Source organism: Elephas maximus, chromosome 17 (genome assembly GCF_024166365.1).
Source record: "Elephas maximus indicus isolate mEleMax1 chromosome 17, mEleMax1 primary haplotype, whole genome shotgun sequence".
Lineage (NCBI taxonomy): Eukaryota > Metazoa > Chordata > Mammalia > Proboscidea > Elephantidae > Elephas > Elephas maximus.
In genome coordinates, this window is record NC_064835.1 from 42,335,941 (window position 1) to 42,355,911 (window position 19,971).

Below are 19,971 nucleotides of genomic sequence, written 5' to 3' on the forward strand. Positions count from 1 at the left end.
CTCTCGTGTGGTGCAATTGGTTTTGGTTTTGGATAGTCCTTGAGAGTTCATTTCCTGGTTGGTATCTGGCTGGTATAATCTTGCTTCCTCTATTCAGGCTGTGGTCTGATGCTGTTTTCTCAGACCGAAGGACTCCCTTTAATAATTCTTTAATATGTTTGGTTTGGTTTTTACATATTCCCTTAATTTCTGTTTATCTGGAAATGTCTTAATTTCACCACCATATTTGAATGAAAGTTTTGTGGTATATATTATTTTTGGTTGGCAATTTTTTTCTTTCAAGGTTTTGTGTATGTCATTCCATTGCCTTCTTGCCTGCATGGTTTCTGCCGAACAATCAGAGGCTTGTCTTATTGTCCCTCCTCTGTATGTGACTTTTTGTTTTTCTAGAGCTGCTTGCAGGGTTTTTTCTTTGTCTTTGGTTTGTTTTTTTGTTTTTTTTTTTTTTGGTTTTAGCAAGTGTGATTATGATATGCCTTGGTGTTTATCTTTTGTGGTCTATCCTACATGGGGTTCGTTGAGCTTCTTGGATGGCCACCTTTTCATTATTCATGATACTAGGAAGTGTTCTGTCAGCAATTCTTCAATGATCCTCTCTGCGTTTTCCATTTTCTCTCCGTGTTCTGGAACTCCGATCACTTGCAAATTTTTGCTTTTGATTGTATCTCACACTATTCTCAGGGCTTCTTAGTTTTTCTTCATTCTTTTTTCTGATTTTTCCTCAGACAGAGTTGTATCCATGTGTTTGTCTTCAATTTCACTGATTCTGTCTTCCATTGTTTCAAACCTACTCCTCAGCCCTTCTATGACACTGTCCATTTCTGAAATCTTAACTGTTTTTTTTTTTTGGATTTCTAATTGTTGTTTTTGTATGATTTCTAGTTGTGAATTTATTTCAGCATTTTGTTCCTGCATTACTTTCCTGAATTGTTACATTTTTTTCCTGTATTTTCCATGAATTTGTCTGCCTTTTCCAAAAATTTGTCTATTTTTTTCATTATTTTTGTCTGATTTTTGCTTCAACTCTTGGATTGCTCTGAATATTAGAGATTTCAATTCCTTGTCAGGTAGTTCTAGTGCCTTTTCTTCTACTGGAAAGTCATCTGGTGTTTTATTTTGGATGCCTGCTAGACCCATCCTGTCCTGTTTTTTTTTTTTAAATATGTTTTGATATTGTCTGCAGTCTTCAGGGCATTCTGTAGTTATTTTCTTTGTTTCTTGATTGTAGATTTGTTTTGTCCTGCCTTTTTGTTTTATTTTGTTCTATCTGAGCAGGTGGGCTGCGCATTCTTTGTTGTTTACTTGTCTGTAGTCATGATACTTTTCATCTCCTTGTGCAATAGGCAGGGTCAGTCATTCAGCTGTGGTGCAGCAGGGCAGATCCAGCTGAAGGGGAGGAGCTTGGATGGGTTGTTTGTAGCACGTACTAGGGTGGACAGGGTGAGCCAGGAATCAGTGCTGGGCAGGTTACAGTAGGCTGTGCTTGTGCTGCTCGGGGGTGGGGTGGTGATATTCAGTGCATGGTGCAGGTAGGCAGGAAAGTGGGGTGAGATGGTGATGTGTGGAGCTAATAGGGGTGGGAAAGAGGAGAGAAAAACAGGAGCCAAAAACAAACAAGCAAGCCAAAAAAGAGGAAAAAAAAGAAAGAGTGCTAAGGGAGCTTACCATTGGAGTGGAGAGATGAGAAACCAAGAAATGGAGAATGAAAAATGAAAAAAAAAAAAATGGGAAAAAGAAAGAAAAAAATAACTGGATAAAAATTTGGAGAAGAAAAAAAGAAAAGCCTACAGGAGCCCCAGAGTCCCACCAGTGCAGCTACTAAGACTGGGGAAGTGGCTCCTAGGCTGCACAGTATAACCTGGCTAGAGGGGGTATAGATGTCACAGAGCACCAGGTATTCAGGAGACCGGAAAAGAAGATAAGTGTAGAGAGACGAGAGCCGACACATGAAGATAGAAAGGGAAAAAGAGAGAGAAAAGAAAAAAAAAAGAAAGAAGAAAAAAAAGAAATGCCCCCAGGGATCCCACCTACACAGCTGTGCAGATTGGGAGAGTGGCTCCTAAGCTGTGTAGTACAGCCTGGCTAGAAGGGGCTCCCAAACTATGAAAAGAAAAAGAAAACAAACAAACAAAACAACAAAGCAAAAAAAAAAAAAAAGCCCCAGGGATTCCACCAGTGTGGTGACTTGGCCCAGAGGAGTGGTTCCCCAGTTGCGTGTGGCTTCACGACCTTTCAGGAAGAACTGAAGGTGGCACATGGATCCAGGTGTTCCAGAGAAAGCAGGGGGTGATGGTAGGAGGCACAGAAGAAACCAAAAGAGATGGAAAGAACCAACAGCAGCTCAGAGGCCAGGCCAGTGTGGGCAGGGCAAATCCAAGCAGCCAGAGGCCAAAGCAGTTGGCTCCTGGCCAAGAGACTGTGGCTGGCATGAAGCAGAGGAGGAAGAAGGTTGGGGGGAAGAAGGGGGTCTAGGAAAACGTATATCACTTGTTACCAGGTACTTTGTCTCCTGCTGGGAACTTTGTGAAGATGCTTTTCTGTACCCCGTGTCCACTGATCTCCAACATGGGTGGGGTGAATCCAAACAGCATGGATGCTGCACTTCCCAGCTGGCCGAGTCACCGCAGGCAGCCAGGAAGCTAGGAGGTACAGCAGCGGGGAGAGAATGGGGGTGGGAAAGTGTGTATCAATGGTTACCAGGTGCTCTGTCTCCTGCTGGGAGTTTCTTGAAGCTGCCTTCCTGTGCTCCCTGTCTGCTGATCCCCATCTAGAGTCCAAGATTGTGGATCTGTGCTCTATTAGCTGATGGTGTCTTCTGCATGTATCTCTCCTCGCTCTCCATCCTCTGTCAGTTTCTTATTCCATTTGGTGCTTGGCTGAGATCTCAATCTCTTCATTTGGCACTTCAGGTTCCAGGAATGATGTTTGTCTCTGTTTTACTTAGTTTTTCGGGTCTTTGCTGTGAAGGGATGGCGTGGTGCTTTGTCTATGGCACCATGTTGACCGGAAGTCCTCTGCATCTTTTGATTTCTTGATTGCTGCTTCCATGGTGTTGATTGTACTATGCCTCTAGGCCACCTCTTTTTGGAGGTTTTTTGTTTTGTTTATTTATTTATTTTTTTGCAACCGTGTCAGTGTCATTTCTATTTGATCAATTTATGGTGGATTTAATAATCAATTTATGGTGTAAGGTAACTGCTATGATAATTTTATTTTGCTGAAAGATGCTTATCACATTTTGGCATTATGTGAATTATTTTGTATCCTTTGAGCAACTTGATAATTTATTTAATTTTTGAACATTTTGAAACCTTTTTAACCTATACATCTGAATACTATTTCTTTAAAGTTTATCCTTTAACAATAAATAGCTTTCAATGGTAGTCAAGACATAATTAAATTCACCATTACACACTGATCCTTACCATTCATTAGGATCCATTATAGACAGTGCATGGAGGTATTAAAGGTGCAAGAATTGTTTTACATTCAAATATTATTTCATAAGTTAGGTATTGCCATTGTTGTTGTTAGGTGCCATAGAGTTGCTTCTGACTCATAGTTACCCTTTGTACAACAGAACAGAACACTGCCCAATCCTGCCCAATTGTCACAATTGTTGTTGCGTTTGAGCCCATTGTTGCAGCCACTGTGTCAATCCATCTCTTTGAGGGTTGTCCTCTCTTTCAATGACCCTCTATACCTGGCACAATGCCCTTCTTCAGGGACTGATCCCTCCTGATAAGATGTCTAAAGTGTGTGAGATGAAGTCCTGCCATGCTTGCTTCTAATGAGCATTCTGGCTGTACTTCTTCCTAGACAGATTTGTTTGTTCTTTTGGGAGTCCATGGTATATTCAATATTCTTTGCCAGCACCATAATTCAAAAGCATCAATTCTTCCTCAGTCTTCCTTATTCAGTTTCCAGCTTTCACAAGCATATGAAGCAATTGAAAACACCATTGCTTGGGCCAGGAGCACCTTAGTCCTTAAAGTGATATCTTTGCTTTTTAACACTTGAAAGAGGTATTTTGCAGTAGATTTGCCTAATGCAATGTGTTGTTTGCATTCTTGACTGCTGCTTTCATGGGTGTTGATTAGGCATTACAGAAGAAAGATGACATGAGCTAGATTTTATTTCTTAACAAAATGATCAGACACATGAACAAAAATGAGGATACAAAGATGTTTGCTACAATCTGGTTTTCAATAGCAAAAAATAATAATATAAAATAACTGATGTGCTGTTATTAGGTACTGTAGAGTGGATTACAACTCATACAAAGTAGAACTGCCTCACAGGCAGTAATCTTTGCAGAAGCAGGTTGCCAAGTCTTTCTCCAGAAGAGCCAAGGGGTGGGTTATAAGCAGAGCTTTGAACTAGCTCATTCCATTTTGATCTCCTGCTGAGAGTTTGCATATCTATCCCAGATACACTGAATCAGAATCTATATTTTAACAAAGCCCCCAGGTGACACTTAGGCCTACATAAGAATTACCTGGGAATCTTGTTAAAATGAAGATTCTGGTTCAGTATATCTGGAGTGGAAATACAAATTCCCAGAAAAGGGTCAAACTGAAATGAACTGATTTGAAGACCTGGTTAGAACTACCAACCTTTCAGTTAGCAGCCAAGTGCTTAACCGTAGTGCCCTAATGGAGTGGAATAAAAAAAAGATGGTGCAGCTATACAATGAAATACTACATAGCTATTCAAACTTATCATGTTATTCATATTTGATATGGGAAGATAGCCTACTATTTTGCTACATGAAAATAGCAGGTTTTAAAAGGAGAAAAGGAGTATAAGTTCTATGATGCATTTGGGTGAAAATCTATAGTTATATGTATACATGTAGGAGCCTGGGTGGAGCAGTGGTTAAGAGCTTGGCTGCTAACCAAAAGGTCAGCTGTTCGAATCCACCAGCTGCTCCTTGGAAACCCTATGGGGCAGTTCTTCTCTGTCTTATAGGGTCTCTATGAGTCGGAATCCACTCAATGGCAAGGGTTCTTTTTAAATGCGTGTATGTACAGAAGAAATTATAAATCTCTAGTTATATGTATATATGTACAGAGGAAAATGTGTAGAGGAAAATATCTACATATAACTATAGATTTTCACCCAATTCCATCATAGGACCTGTACTCCTTTACTCCTTTTAAACCTGCTGTTTTCAAGTAGCAAAATAGTAGAATATCTTTCCATACCAAATATGAATAATGACATGATAATTTTGAATAACTATACAGTATTTCATTGTATAGCTGCACCATCATTTATTTATTCTAATCAATTACCATGACTGGAATAAATAAAATAGTTGATTGGAATAAATACTATAGTTATATTTATATATGTGCAGAGGAAAACCACCACTTGTCTGTGAGCTTGTCATACTGTGGTGCCTTGAGTGTTGCTGTGATGCTGGAAGCTATGCCACCTGTATTTCAAATAACAGCAGGGTCACCCATGGTGGACAGGTTTCAGTGAAGCTTCCAAACTAAGACAGACTAGGAAGGATCTGGAGGTCAAGTTCTGAAAAAATTGGCCAGTGAAAACCTTACGAACAGCAGCAAAACATTGTCTGATATAGGTGAGACCCTCAGGTTGGAAGACACTCAAAATACGACTGGGAAAGAGATACCTCCTCAAGGTAGTGTCAACCTTAATGATGTGGATGGAGTAAAACTTTGGGGGCCTTCATTAGCTGATGGAACACAGCTCAAAATGAGAAGAAACAACTGCAAACATCCATTAACAATCAGAATGTATGCAAAGGCATTCGACTGTGTGGGCCATAACAAATTATGGTTAACATTGTGAAGAATGGGAATTCCAGAACACTTAATTGTACTTATGAGGAGCTTGTACGTAGACCAACAGGCGGTTGTTCAAACAGAACAAGGGGTTACTGAGTGGTTTAAAATCAGGAAAGGTGTGTGTCAGGGTTATATTCTTTGGTCATACTTATACAATCTGTATGCTGAAAAAATAATCTGAGAAGCTGGACTACATGAAGAAGATTCAGCATCAGGATTGAAGGAAACTCATTAATAACCTTGCTGAATCAAGCGAAGGTGACTTGAAGCACTTACTGATGAAGATCAAAGACAACAACCACCATGATGGATTACACCTCAACGTAAACAAAACAAAACAAAACAAAACAAATCCTTACAATTGGACTAATGAGCAACATCATGATAAATGGAGAAAATCTTGAAGTTATCAAGGATTTCATTTTACTTGGATTCACAATCAATGCCCATGGAAGCAGCAGTCAGAAAATCAAACGGCGTATTGCGTTGGGCAAATCTGCTGCAAAAGACCTCTTTGAAGTGTTAAAAAGCAAAGATATCACTTTGAGAACTAGGGTGCACCTGACCTAAGCCATGGTACTTTCAATGGCCTCATATACATGCAAAAGCGGGCCAGTGAATAAGGAAGACTGAGGAGGAATTGATGCCTTTGAATTATGGTGTTGGTGAAGAATATTGATTATATCATGTACTGCCAGAAGAACAGACGTGTCTGTCTTGGAACAAGTACAGCCAGAATGCTCCTTAGAAACAAGGATAGCGAGATTTCGTCTCAAGTACTTTGGACATGTTATCAGGCAGGACTAGTCCCTGGAGAAAGACTTCATGCTTGGAAAAGTAGAGGGTCGTTGAAAGAGAGGAAGATGCTCAACGAGATGGATTGATAAGTGACTACAACGATGGGCTTAAGCATAGTGATGATTGTGAGGATGGCATAGAATTGAGCAGTGTTTTGTTCTGTTGTACATAGGGTTGCTGTGAGTGGGAACCAACCTGATGGCACCAGTAACAGAAATAAGCAAAGGAAAAAAATGTTGTCATTGGCTTTCTGATCACGCACTCACAGAAGATATCTCCACGTTTCTCTTTCAGCTAATCTGGATTTTCAGGTTTTTCTACAATGAACATGAAGCCCAAACAACTGGTGAGCCCCACCTCCAGTATCTCCCATGCACTTGGCAAAGGGAGGAAGGACAGAAGGAAGAAAGTAAAGAAGAAAGGGAGGGAGGAGATGAAAGAGAGAGGGAAGGAAGGAGGGAGTAAAGGGAGTCATTTTAAAAATTGTTTTACCTGAGCCGCTATTGGTTCTGACTCCTTGGGTCTGAAAGCACCTGGTGGCCCAGGAACTGTGTGCTCAAGGACAGCTGGAAAGTTCCAAGGAAGTTCTTCAGAATTGCTGTAAAGAGATTGCCTCCAAAGTTTTCCTTCTCAGAAAAATAATGAACAGCAAGTGTTTCCGGAGTCTTTAGGGTGATGTGAAATCACTCCGGAAAGCCCTGCCCCTCCCCAGTTTGTGGCAGTTTCAGGGCCCCTCCTTAAATGCATATTTAAAAGGGCTGAGACATCCTCCAAGGAGCCGCTGACACCACAGGCTCTGGCCAGGAGAAAGGAGCATTTCAGGTGTCCTTTGGGGAGCTGCGTTTTCTCCTCCCCAGCAGCACTGGGCTCCCTCCTGATCCCAGACCCAGAATCTTCTGCTCTGTACAGGCTGCTTATGTGCGTGGAGGCTCCAGAGGCTGTTTGCTACTCAGCCCCTGGCAGCTCAACCTGTCTCCACCTAAGGCTTTCTGTTATTTATTTCAAAATAGAGGAGTCTACACACTGTGGAGCTCGAGATGGTCCTGAGTGGGGTGCTGTGCTTCCGGTGAGTATTGAGCCTCTGATGTGGTGGTGTCCTCTGGGGAAAGCGGGTCTGGGTAGACCTGTTGTCCAGCCTTATGAGGCAGGAGTGGGCTGCAGTTGTTCTGAGCTGTGGTTCTCATAGTTGGAGCAGGTAGCTGGAAAGTTGTGAATGACACCTCCCTGCCTTAGAGACGTTCCTCCAGCCTTCTTCAGGCTGAAGTAGGCCACTTCATGGGGGTTCTCTGATGCTGAAGAGGGACAAGTGAACCACCCACCCCATAGCTGAAGCCTAAGCTATCTGTAATGAGAATGGATCTGGAAGTAAGGAGAGCTGGCTTAGAACTCTACTATTGCCACCCACGTTGCTGAATCGATGCCAGCCCAACTGCTCTGTGCCACTGCCTCCTTGATGCCATTTTGCAGTTTAAAAAAAAAAAGGAACAGCCACTCAATCTTTCTGTCCACTAGCACGTACTGAGCCAGGTACTCTGCAATGCCCTGGATTTTTACAACAGAGAATGAAACTGGTGCTTGCTCTTGAACTCAAAGTCTAGTGTACCCATTGCTGTTAAGTCGATTTCAACTTATAGTGACCCCAAAGAACAGAGTAGAACTGCCCCATAGGGATTCCAAGGAGCAGCTGGTAGATTCAAACTGCTGACCAAAAGTTTGAGCTCTTAACCATTGCGCCACCAGAGGTCTGAGTCTAGTATAGCACTTCCCAAAGCGTGTTCTATAAAATTTGAGTCCTATGAGATGTTTTCTGAGATAAAGTTCCCTGGTCATGTATTGTGGAAAATGGTATTTTCTGTGGCTCCTTACTAGAAAACTGCAGTGCAATTCAGCATATTAGTAACTTTGAGACTTTCTGGAGTAAAGAGACTTGCTTAATGGTGTTTAGCCAAACATTGAACCAATTTGTCCAAAGCATGCTTTTTGTCTCCCTTATATTACATCTGGAGAAACCCACCTTAGGATATATCTTTAACATCACTAGACATTAGAAAATCAACTGAGATCATAGAAGGAAAATTTTTGAAAAGAAAAATGAAAGAATTCTAGATTTAAAAAAATTCCTCATTTAGTAGGGAAATCTATCTCTTGATGTCATCAATATAATTGAAGAATCAGATTTTAATCTGAGATAGGCCTGGGCATTACCTAACCCATAGTCTTAGTTCAACAACAGGGAAATTCGGACCCAGAGTGGGAGAGAGACCTGTCTGTTGTGACTCAACAAAGGTGGCGGAATTGCAATGAGAACCCAGGTATCTGACTCTTGGTCCAGTTTCTTTCCCAACATAACACACTGAGGTGATTGGTTGGTATAGAAAAGACTGGAAAGGAATAAGAAACCAACCCCAGTCTTTGATGGGAGGGTCCTATTGGTAGAGTGTGATTCCAGCAGGGTTAGGAGAGAAGACAAAGAGCGAGGAGAGGGAGACAAAATGCCTGCAAATGGGCGACTCTCTGGAGTCCAGCAAGGGGAGTGCCAGTCCCCCCCAACAGTCTTACCCAATTGCAATGTTTCAGAATGAAGGATGCGGCATTGAAGGTGCTCTACCTGCATGAGAACCAGCTTCTGGCTGGAGGGCTGCATGCTGGGAAGGTCATTAAAGGTTGGTGGCACAACAGGACCCTACTGTCCTAGGTCTCTGCACTCTCTGAGGGGAGGGGCTGCAGAATCCTCATACAAAAGTGCACAGACCCGTGGGCCCCAGGCCTGATCTATTAGACATAGCATCACCTAACCAGGCTCTGAGCAAGAACAAGAAAGTGAGGACACAGGTTTCAATGCAGAGGTGGGAGGTTTTCCAAGAGGAATGTTTTGGCAATCCATCGTAGGCAGACTTCAGTCAAGCAGCCGTTCTCCAGGGATCCAGTGCTGAGGCCTGGACTTAGGCTCTCTGTGCCCTTATGCACACACAGGGGTTGGTTGCTGCCCCTCCACCCTGGGTCCCCTCTGCTCTCTGAGAGTTCTTGTTTTCTCAGAGTATTGGGACCCAGAGAGTGGTGGCACCACCTGACCTTGTGCTTACTCTGTCCCCCACACTGTGATAGTGACTACGTTCTAGAATGCGGTAACCTGCTCATTCATCTAGGACACCATCACTTGGCACTGTTGCTGGGCTGTATGTGCGTGGGGAGGGGTGATTGGTACACGAAGGAATGAGACTCTCCTCTGTCCTCAGAAATCTCACAAGAGGTCAGAAAGATGTCCGAACAATTGTAACAGGAGGCTGAACAAGGCAAGGAGCAGAAAAGGGGGCAGAGAGCCATGGCATATTAAAGCAGGTATTGGGGGTTAAAGAAGACTTAAGCAAGGCCTGGAAAGGTGAGGAAGATTTGATCCTAAACAAGGGGATGGAGTAGAAGCAGGTACAGTGTGCTTGTGGGCCTCGGGGTTCATTCTGGACTAGCTGGGAAGAGACTCCCCTTTCCCAGGCCTGACACAACAGGACAGAAGCTATGAGGCGTTCCTTCTGCCCTGCCTAGGATAGGAGGTCTCACACAGATCCTGCTCCCCAAAGTTCTGGGCTGGGGAAGAGGGGAAGCAAGGGTATTGAAGACCCCTGCATCTGGCCTCTTTCCTCTAGGCGAGGAGATTAGTGTTGTCCCCAATCGGTCACTGGACACCAGGCTCTCGCCGGTCATCCTGGGCATCCAGGGAGGGAGACGGTGCCTGTCGTGTGGGACAGGGCAAGAACCGACTCTGAAACTAGAGGTGAGTCCTGTTGGGACATCCTCCCCACCTGGCAACTAAATCAACAGGTGCTGAGCCCCTGAAGCCATGTGTCTTGCAGCTGAAGAGCCTCCACAGGGAATGCCCATGCAGGATTTGTTTAGTTGCACTTCTGCCTCCCCTCTTGAACCCTGCCCAGTCCCTCTGCTCAGCTCTCCTCCTCTATCCCTGCCCCTCACCTACTCTGCCCCTCTGCCCATAGCCAGTGAATATCATGGAGCTCTACCTTAGTGCTGAAGAATCCAAGAGTTTTACCTTCTACAGACGGGACACCGGGCTCACCTCTAGCTTCGAGTCGGCTGCCTATCCAGGCTGGTTCCTCTGCACTGTGCCTGAAGCAGACCAGCCCCTGAGACTCACCAAGCTCCCTGAGTACGCCGGCTGGGACGCCCCCATCACAGACTTCTACTTCCAGCAGTGTGACTAGGGCAGTTTATGCCCCATGACTCCCTGGGCAGGGCCAGCTAGGGCAGGGGCTGGAGGAGGAGACCCATGGTGACCACTCCCCTGTGCTGCCATGGCCCTCACCTCTGGCTGGGCATAGGGCCGTACTCCTTCCTCCTGCTTCCTAGTTTAGGTAAATTCTCCTGAGACCTGGGGCTCTGTCCACAGTTTCCTTCCCTGCTGTGGAATCTTGTGAAAACTACCAGGAATGAACCAAGAGTTACACAACAGAATCTCCAAGGGCCCGGGTGGAGGGGAGTGGTGGGAATTATTTATACTTAATAGTAATTTGGAATCCCTGGGTGGGGCAAATGGTTAATGTGCTTGGCTGCCAACTGAAAAGTTAGAGGTTCGAGTCCACCTAGCATCACCTGGGAAGAAAGCCTGGATGATCTACTTTCAAAAAATCAGACATTGAAAATTCTGTGAACATAGTTCTATTCTGACACACATACAATGGTCATGAGTAGGAATTGACTCTATGGTAAATGTTATTGTTTTTTATAATATATACCCAGAGTCCCTGAACAGTACAAGCCAGCCTGTCTATAGTTGAGCCCTACTGCCGCCAGGTCCCACAGAGGTTCTGCCATGCACCATTGTGCAGGAGAAGAAGGGTGGGTCCTTGGTCTAGCCCCTTCCCTTTAATTCTGCTGGCACCACATCCTTTTTCCATCTTGGCCAAGGAGATACCGGCCCTTATCATCTAGCCATGAGTGTGAGAGTGTGGTGGTGCCGGAGAAAATGACTCCAGCTTAGAAGACAGAAGACACATTTTTGAAGACCCAAGTACAATTAAAATCCCAGATGCTGGTCTGTATTTATATGGAAAGATGCTCATGACACCTTAAGTGAGAAGAGCATGGACACCATTTTAGTTTAAAACAAACAAACAAATTAATTCCATTTTAGTTTAAAACAAACAAACAAACAAACAAAACCCACAAAGCTCCTATCTGTGTATTCCTACATAAGGAAAAGTCTGGAAGAGTATATTTAAATTTTAACAATGTCAAGGTGGTATTATTATAGATGGTTTTTCTTTTTACTTATCTGTATTTTCTGCAAATGAAGAGAGAGTACTTGTATAATAATAATAATAATAAAAGAAATTAATCCTGAGGTAGGCAGAGTGGACATCATGGTTCAGATTGGCCTCAGCTCCCACTTTCCCAGAGTGAAATTCAAATTGAATTGAGCTTTGCTGCTCTGATTTGTAGCAGCAGAGTTAGAAAACAGATCTCGGCAAAGCAATTGAGAAAGAGAATGTGATGGTTTAGTGTGGCTGGAATCTCACGAGAACGGAATTTACAGGGGGAAAAAAAAAGTCCTGTATTTTGACCTGGAGATTCCAAGGTGTGATAGTCAGTTTCCAAGATGACTGCCAACAATTCCTGTCTCTTGATATTCATACCCGATGTGTCCCCTCCCACATTGTACCAGAGTTTGTCCTGGTGACCAATAAAATATGGCAGAAGTGATGGCATACCGCTTCTGTAATTAGGTTATAAAAGATGCTGTGATTTCTGTCTTGGGCTTTCTCTCTCTCTCTGTCTCTTGGATCACTACTCTGGGGGAAACCAGCTGCCATGTTGTGAGCAGGCCTATAGAGAGAGACATGTGATATAGAAGTGAAGCCTCCAGCCAATAGCCACATTAATGAGCTCGGAACCAGATCCTCTAGCCCCAGTCAAGCCTTCACATGATGGCAGCCTGGGAGTTTGCAACTTCAGGAGAAACTCTGAGCCAGAATCACATAGCTAAGCTGATCCCAGATTCCTGACTTTCAGAAACTGTGTGAGATAATAAATGTTGTTTTAAGCTGCTAAGTTTTGGGGTAACTTGTTTTGCAGCAATAAATAAGTAAAACACAGTGAAAAAGCAATAAATGTGTTTATTATTAGCCAATTTTTACCAGCATTTTTATTTTCCTTCACAAAGCAAACAACTGTCTTTTTATTTCTCCAAGTGTTCTCTTTAAAAATCTTTCCTCACTATCTTTGCACCTTCAGTCATAAGTGCCAGGGACTGTGTCTTGACAGTCTCTACCTAAGCTCTAGGAGCTGGACCCATCTCTGAGCCCTAGATAAGACCAGCCTGGTAGGTTCAAAATCTGCTGAGGGACTGGCAAGGAGGTGGCCAGGCCAGAAGGGACTGCCTCTGTGGGTCTTAGTAACTTCAGTTTAGATGCAGTTTAAGTCACTGGGCATCAGGCAGCACAACTCGACGACTGGGCTCTCAAGGCTGAAGAGAGCATGAGTAACAGGGTTCAAGCTGTGTTTCTACAGACCCAGTTCATATTCTCTCTTTGCCAACATGCCCAGACACTGTCTCGAGATGTTCCCTCTGCTTTAGAACTCTTCACTCATCCTCTCTGCCTCGAGAAATCTTTAATCTTTCAAGGTGCTCTTAAGGTGTCACCCTCTCCAAGAGCCTTCTTTGTTGAGTTGATATCTCTGGTCACCTGCTCTAATAATGTTTTATGCACATCTTTATTGTAGCCTCCCACATTGTAGTGAGATGTTTTGGAGTCTATGGCCCCTAGAATGAGCTCAATGTCAAGGCTGTATTATTTTATTTCTCAACACCTACTTGGCAAATAATTGAAACTCAGTGAGTACAGAATGTGGAAACTATTTCCCCATCCTGGAATATTATCTTCTCCTCCACCTATCTAAATAGGTCAACTCTTAAGGGAGCAACTCGAATTCCACCTTATGCTTGAAGGTCTCTCCAGGCTGAAATGATTGCTTTATCATTTGTGAGGTGATATAGTTCCAAGGGAATAGAATCTTAAGAATGAGTTTCTGAATTGCTTCTGGGGCTTCTGGAACTGGGTCTTGAACCTGACTAGATATAAGGGTACAAATGACTCCAATCATTGGATTTATCATGTAAGACTGTTCACCTCCCCCAGGAGTGTCCAGAGGACACACCACCTTTCAACAAAACCGAGGAATAGATTTGTGAAGGGAGCCCCAGTATCCTTGAAGAGCTCTGTTGTATCTCTCCTTTATAGATCAGCTACTACAGATGGAATTGCTGCCACTGAATAGGTCAAGTGCTGCTACTTGACCCCTGCCACCCATCAATCCAGCATGGGATAAATGGATTAGTGGGTGGCAGGGGTCAAGTAGCAGCACTTAGTTACTGTACAAAGTGAGCATTTTTTCCATAATGGACAGCAGAGTCGAATATATAATCAGAATACTCTGACTTGCAGAAACCAATGGCATAATCTAGTTGATCATGAAGTGAAATAGATGGGAATTCTACTAAATTCTTACTTGATGTATATAAGTGGGAGGGTTCTGGGTCAAGTAAACATAAGTGTAAGTTGAATCATCAAAACAGAGAGTCATGACTTTTAAATCAGTTCTCAGACTTGAGCTAGTTTACAGACACAGAATTCTTTGAATGAAGTGAAGGCCAGGTCACCTTGAAGAAGGACCCTGCTGCACTGCTAAAGATTTATACTGTTAATCTTTCTCCAAGCTTCCCTGAAGGGAAGTTGCCAGTGTGACTGTTAATTGGGGAAAGAAAATAATCAGATTTTTTGGTGATTACTGGACACCGGCTCTGAACTGACACTAATCATAGGAAACTCAAAATGTCACTGTGGTCTACCAGTAGAGTAGAGACTTATAGAAGTCAGATGATTAATGGATCTTTAGCTCAAGCCCATTTCACAGTGGGTCCAATGGGTCCCCAAGCCCATCCTGTGTTTATTTTTTCAGTTTTTGAATGCTTCTGTAAAAACTACCATCTGTGGACTTATAGAATGTCTTATTCAACATAGTGGTGTCTATTACAGATTGAATTGTGTCCCTCCAAAATATGAGTTATAGATCCTAAGTCCCATACCTGTGGCTATAATCCCATTTGAGAATGGGTTTTCTTTGTTAAGTCAATAAGGCAGTATTAGTGTAAGGAGTGTCTAAAGTCAATTTCTTTTGATATATAAAAGGGCAGATTAAGCAAGTCAGCAAACACAAACAATGCAGAAGATACACACTTCTTGATCACCAAGGAACCTAGGAATAGAAGCTGAAAAGAGACAAGGACTTTCTCCCAGAGTGGACAAAGAGAGAAAGTCTTTCCCTAGAGCTGGCACCCTGAATTCAGACTTCTACCCTTCTAAACTGTGAGAAAATAAGTTTCTGTTTGTTAAAGCCACCCACTTGTAGTATTTCTGTTACAGTAGCACTAGACAACTAATACAGAATTCGGTACTGAGGAGTGGGGTGCTGCTCTAACAGATATCTAAAAGGTGGAGGTGGTTTTGCAATTGGGTAATGGGTAGAATCTGGATGAATTTTCATGTGCTTCATTCATAATAAGGTCCTAGAATAGACTGTTGGTAGAATTGCAACACCAAAAGCAATTCTGGTGAGGGCTCAGAGAGAAGTAGGAGAGCTACAGAGAAAGTCTCCACCATCTTAGCAAATACACATGGTGCCAACAGCAGAATGTTGCTAGAAAGGTGGACATTAAATGTGCTTCTGGTGATGTTTTAAAAGGAAATGATGAACACGGAATTGAAGAATGGAGAAAGGATAATGCTTTTTATGCAGTGGCAAAGAACTAGTCTAAATTATGTTCAAATATTTGTTGGAAGGTAGAACTTGTAATTGATGAACTTCGATATTTGGCTGAGAAGATTTCTAAGCACGATCTTAAAGAAGAAAAGTGGTTTCTCTTTGGAGCTTACAATGAATGTGGAAGGAAAGAGATGTGCAAAACGAAACCAATACTTAGAAGATTTGGAAAACTCTGTTGCACAAGCAAAGAACACATGCCCTAAATCTCTTACCAAGGACTCTCACCAAGGACTTGATGACTCAGTCTTTTATTAAAGAGATTAAGTCTGTTACTTATGGATCCGTTTAACCAAAGCAAAAGTCCCGTCAGTTTAGAGTGAAAGGGAAAAGAGTACAAAATGAAGGAAAGCTGCCTGCCACCTGGAAAGACTTGGATCCAAACATCTGTTGTCCTCCAAGAAAAGAAAAACACTATCCCTGGAGTAATTTGAAGATCAGCAGAACTGTTGGAAGGAGCTTGGGAAGAAGGGCTGCCTCAGTTTCCAAGGGTGGAGCCACAATCTCCTGGGTTTCAACAGGTGTAGCTACTGCTTCCTAAATTTTATGCAAAGTAGGGGATTTATATGTTTTCCAGAGTTAAGCAGTCCAGGACTGCCATAGCAGTGCCACAACACAAGCAGATCCATGAGCTCTTTCCCCTTTTCTATTCAGTCATTCTTGGCAAGATGGCTGGTCCACTTCCAAAACTAAATCTATCCTAGGCAGAGCTTCCTTAGTTTTAAAGAAGTATGTCTCCACCACCTCAGTTCCAGAGAGTCAGGCTGCCATTCAGGTAGGCCAAGAGAAAGGGCTACCACCCAAAGATAAGGGGTGTGGGGCCGCTATGCCAAGGTGCAGGAGAATGGAGCCTGCCAGGGCCAGGGAAGTGGGGTTGCCACTCAGATAGATTGACTAGGAGAACAAAAAAAAAGCCAAGACAGCAGAGTTGTCTTCCCAGGGGGCCTGGAAGGTGGTGTGAAGCTCAGAACTCAGGGACCTCCACACAGAATCTAGAGAGTGTAGTCAACACCTAATGTCTGGAGGGTGGGGCCATTGCACAGACGGTCCTGGGGAATGGAGGATTATTTTCAAGCCTTGAGGGTCAATGTAATGTATTCTTCTGGGTTTTGGACTTGCTTGATGCCTGCTATTTCTTCTCCTCTGTCATGGATTGAATTGTGCCCCCCCAAAATGTGTGTCAACTTGGTTAGGCCATGGTTCCCAGCATTGTGTGGTTGTCCTCCATTTTGTGACTGATACAATTTTCTTATATGTTGTAAATCCTAATCTCTGCCTGTGGTTAATGAGGCAAGATTAGATTATGTTAAAGAGGATTAGGATGGGATTGTAACACCCTTACTAAGGTCACATCTCTGATCCAATGTAAAGAGAGTTTCCCTGGGATATACCCTGCACCACCTTTTGTCTTACAAAAGATAAAAGGAGAGGGAAGCAGGCAGAGAGTTGGGAACCTCATACCACCAAGAAAGCAGCACCGGGAGAAGAATGCATCCTTTGGAGCTGGAGTCCCTGCATCTGAGAAGCTCCTAGGCCAGGGGAAGATTGATGAAAAGGACCTTCCTCCAGAGCTGACAGAAAAAGAAAGTCTTCCCTTGGAGCTGACACCCTGAATTTGGACTTACAGCCTACTAACTAGATTGTGAGAGAAAAAATTTCTCTTTGTTAAATCAACGCACTTGTGGTATTTCTGTTATAGCAGCACTAGATGACTAAAACACCTCCAATTGTAATGGAAATGTCTACCTCTTGCTTGTTCAACTATTTTACTTTGGAAGCAGACAACTTGTACTCTAGGTTTCACAGGTTCACAGGTGAAGAGGAATTTTGCCCCAGGGTGGAATACACCTAAAATCTTACCCCCATTTGATTTAGATGATTCAGAAGATGAGGTTTTTGGACTTGGAGTTGATTTAAGACTTTTGGAATAATGTGATGGGGTGAATATGCTTTGCATATGGGAAGGACAAGAATTTTGTGGGAACAAAGGATGGAATGTTATGGATTGAATTGTGTCCCCCCAAAACATGTGTTGTAAGTCCTAACACCTATACCTGTGGTTATAATCCCATTTGGGAATGGGTTTCTTTTCATGTTAATTAGGCAGTATTAGTGTAGGATGTGTTTTAAGTCAATCTCTTTTGAGGTATAAAAGTGCAGACTAAGCAATCAAGCAAGCACAAACAATGGGGAATACATATGCCACATGATTGCCAAGGAACCTAGTAACAGAAGCTGAAAAGACACCAGGACCTTCCTCCAGAACAAACAGAAAGAGAGAGAGAGAGCCTTTCCCTAGAGGTGACACCCTGCATTTGGACTTCTAGCCTCCTAAACTGTGAGAAAATAAGTTTCTGTTTGTTAAAGCTACCCACTTGTGGTATTTCTGTTATAGCAGCGCTAGATAACTAAGACAGTGTTTCATACTGTCTCAGATCAAGGGAGTCACTTCACAGCAAATGATGTGTGGTAATGGCCCCATGTTTGTGGAATTCACTGGCCACACTATGCTCCTCATCATTCTGAAGCTGCTATCTTGATAAACCCAACCCAGTGACGTTGAGTTGATCCCGACTCAATAAACAGTCAATGTCTTTTTAAGAATAAGTTTTGGTTCCAGCTAGGTGGTAATACCTTGCAGGGCTCGGCAATGTTCTTCAGGGGGCATACTCTAAATCAGCATGCAATATATGGTGCGGTTTATCCCATAGCCTGATTTTTGGGTCCAGTAATCAAGAGGTGGAAATGGGAGTATTGCCACACACTATTACCCCTAGTGATCCACTAGCAAAATTTTTACTTCCATCCCTGAGACCCTATGGTTTGCTAGAATAGAGGTCTTAATTCCAAAGTGAAGGATACTTCCAGTAGGAGACACAACAATGATTCCACTGAAGTGGAAGTTAAGAGTACTATCCAGCATTAGGGCTTCTCTGAATAAACAGGCAAAGAAGGGAGTCACTGTACTGAATGGTGTAATTGATCCTAATTACCAAGGAGAAATCGGATTGTTATTATACAATAGGGGTAAAGAAGAGTATGTCTGGAATACAGGAGATCCTTTAGGGTGCTTCTTAGCACTACCATGCCCTGTGATTAAAGTAAATGGAAAAACTATAATAATCCAATTCAAGCAGGACTACTAATGGCCCAGACGCTTCAGAAATGAAGGTTTGGAGTACCCACCTGGTAAAGAGTCATGACCAGCTGAAGTGCTTGCTGAAGACAAAAGGAACATGGAATAGGTTGTGGAAAAAGGTAGTTATAAAAGCCAGCTATGACTATGTGACCAGTGGCAGAAATGAGGATTCTCATTTTTATGATTATTTCTACCTTATTTTGTTATGAATATGTCTGTGTGTGTATGTATTAAGCAAATATATTGTTTCATCCCCCATCCTCTTTTATCATATAGCATAAGATGTATTAACTTTTTATCATAATATGTAAGTTACAGGGTATCAAAGAAAAGAGTAAACATCACCCAAGGAGTTTGCATCCTCTTCTGGGAAAAGGGTTAGTGCCTTATTGGTTGTACACAGGATGGTTTTATTATATTAGAAATATGTGTTTGTTATTGCCTTTATTTGGAGATTAAATATGGAGATGTGTTTGGTTTAAGTTGGGGGGGGGGCAAGTTGACAAAGGGGTGGACCGTGATGCTTAATTTTATGTGTCAACTTGCCTAGGCTACAGTGCCAACTTGTTTGGTCAAACAGTAGTCTAGATGTTGCTATGAAGGAATTTATATGTGATTAACATTTAAGTCATTTGGCCTTAAGTAGAACAGATTATCCTACAAAATATATATAGACTTCATCCTATCTGTTGAAGATCTTAAGAGAAAAAAACTGAGGTTTTCCAATGGAGAAGTTCTGCCTTGAGACTATATAACATAGACATCCTGCCAGAGTTGCCAGCCCACTGCCTGGCCTACTGATATTGTGCAGGAGACTGCCAGAGTTTCTAGCATGTTGCCTGACCTACAAATTTTCGCCTTGTCAGTCCCCACAATCGCTCTAGCTAATTCCTTAAAATAAATATGTGTGTGTGTGAGTGTGTGTGTTTGTGTGTATGCATATGCAGATCTATATCTATATCTTATTGGTTCTGTTTCTCTGGAGAACCTTGACTAACACACTAGTCCTCTTAATTATCTTTTAATGCGTTTGCAAGTTCGATTCCCAGTTAAACTGTAAAACTACTTAAGAACAGGAACCGAGGATTGTATGTCTTTGTAACACGGCAGGGTAAAATGCTCAGTAAATACTAGGTGATCACCTAGTATAGTACCCCACACTTTGATCCTTCCCACGAAGGGGTGAGAAACTGAGAAGGGGTATGAAGAATGATCATTGGACTTTTCTAAGGAAATTGCACCCCATTCCTGCTCTTTTTTTCTGGCCTCTCACCCTGCAGGTATCTGGGTCTTGAACTGACCCCTAACACTCCCTCAGAAGCCCTTTGCGGGGCTTTACTAATGACTTGAGAGGGAGAAATATAACGAGGCCATTGGTCCCCAGAT

At 42.7% G+C, this 19,971-nt stretch overlaps 2 protein-coding genes across 2 annotated transcripts in view; one reads left to right on the forward strand and one right to left on the reverse strand.

Moving 5' to 3' along the window:
* The window catches only part of LOC126060997 (interleukin-1 receptor antagonist protein-like), a 52,233-nt gene extending 45,023 nt beyond the window's left edge, over positions 1 to 7,210 (reverse strand). The window contains exon 1 of the mRNA XM_049857396.1: positions 7,110 to 7,210. The gene's annotated coding sequence lies outside the window, so the exon portion shown is untranslated. The remainder of the gene's footprint in view (positions 1 to 7,109) is intronic.
* Positions 7,211 to 7,654: 444 nt separating this feature from the next.
* On the forward strand, positions 7,655 to 10,831 carry IL36RN (interleukin 36 receptor antagonist). The gene is made up of 4 exons (XM_049857234.1): positions 7,655 to 7,683; positions 9,195 to 9,280; positions 10,259 to 10,386; positions 10,607 to 10,831. Exons 1-4 carry the CDS (start codon positions 7,655 to 7,657, stop codon positions 10,829 to 10,831), a joined length of 468 nt encoding a protein of 155 aa, XP_049713191.1.
* The last annotated feature ends 9,140 nt before the right edge of the window (positions 10,832 to 19,971 follow it).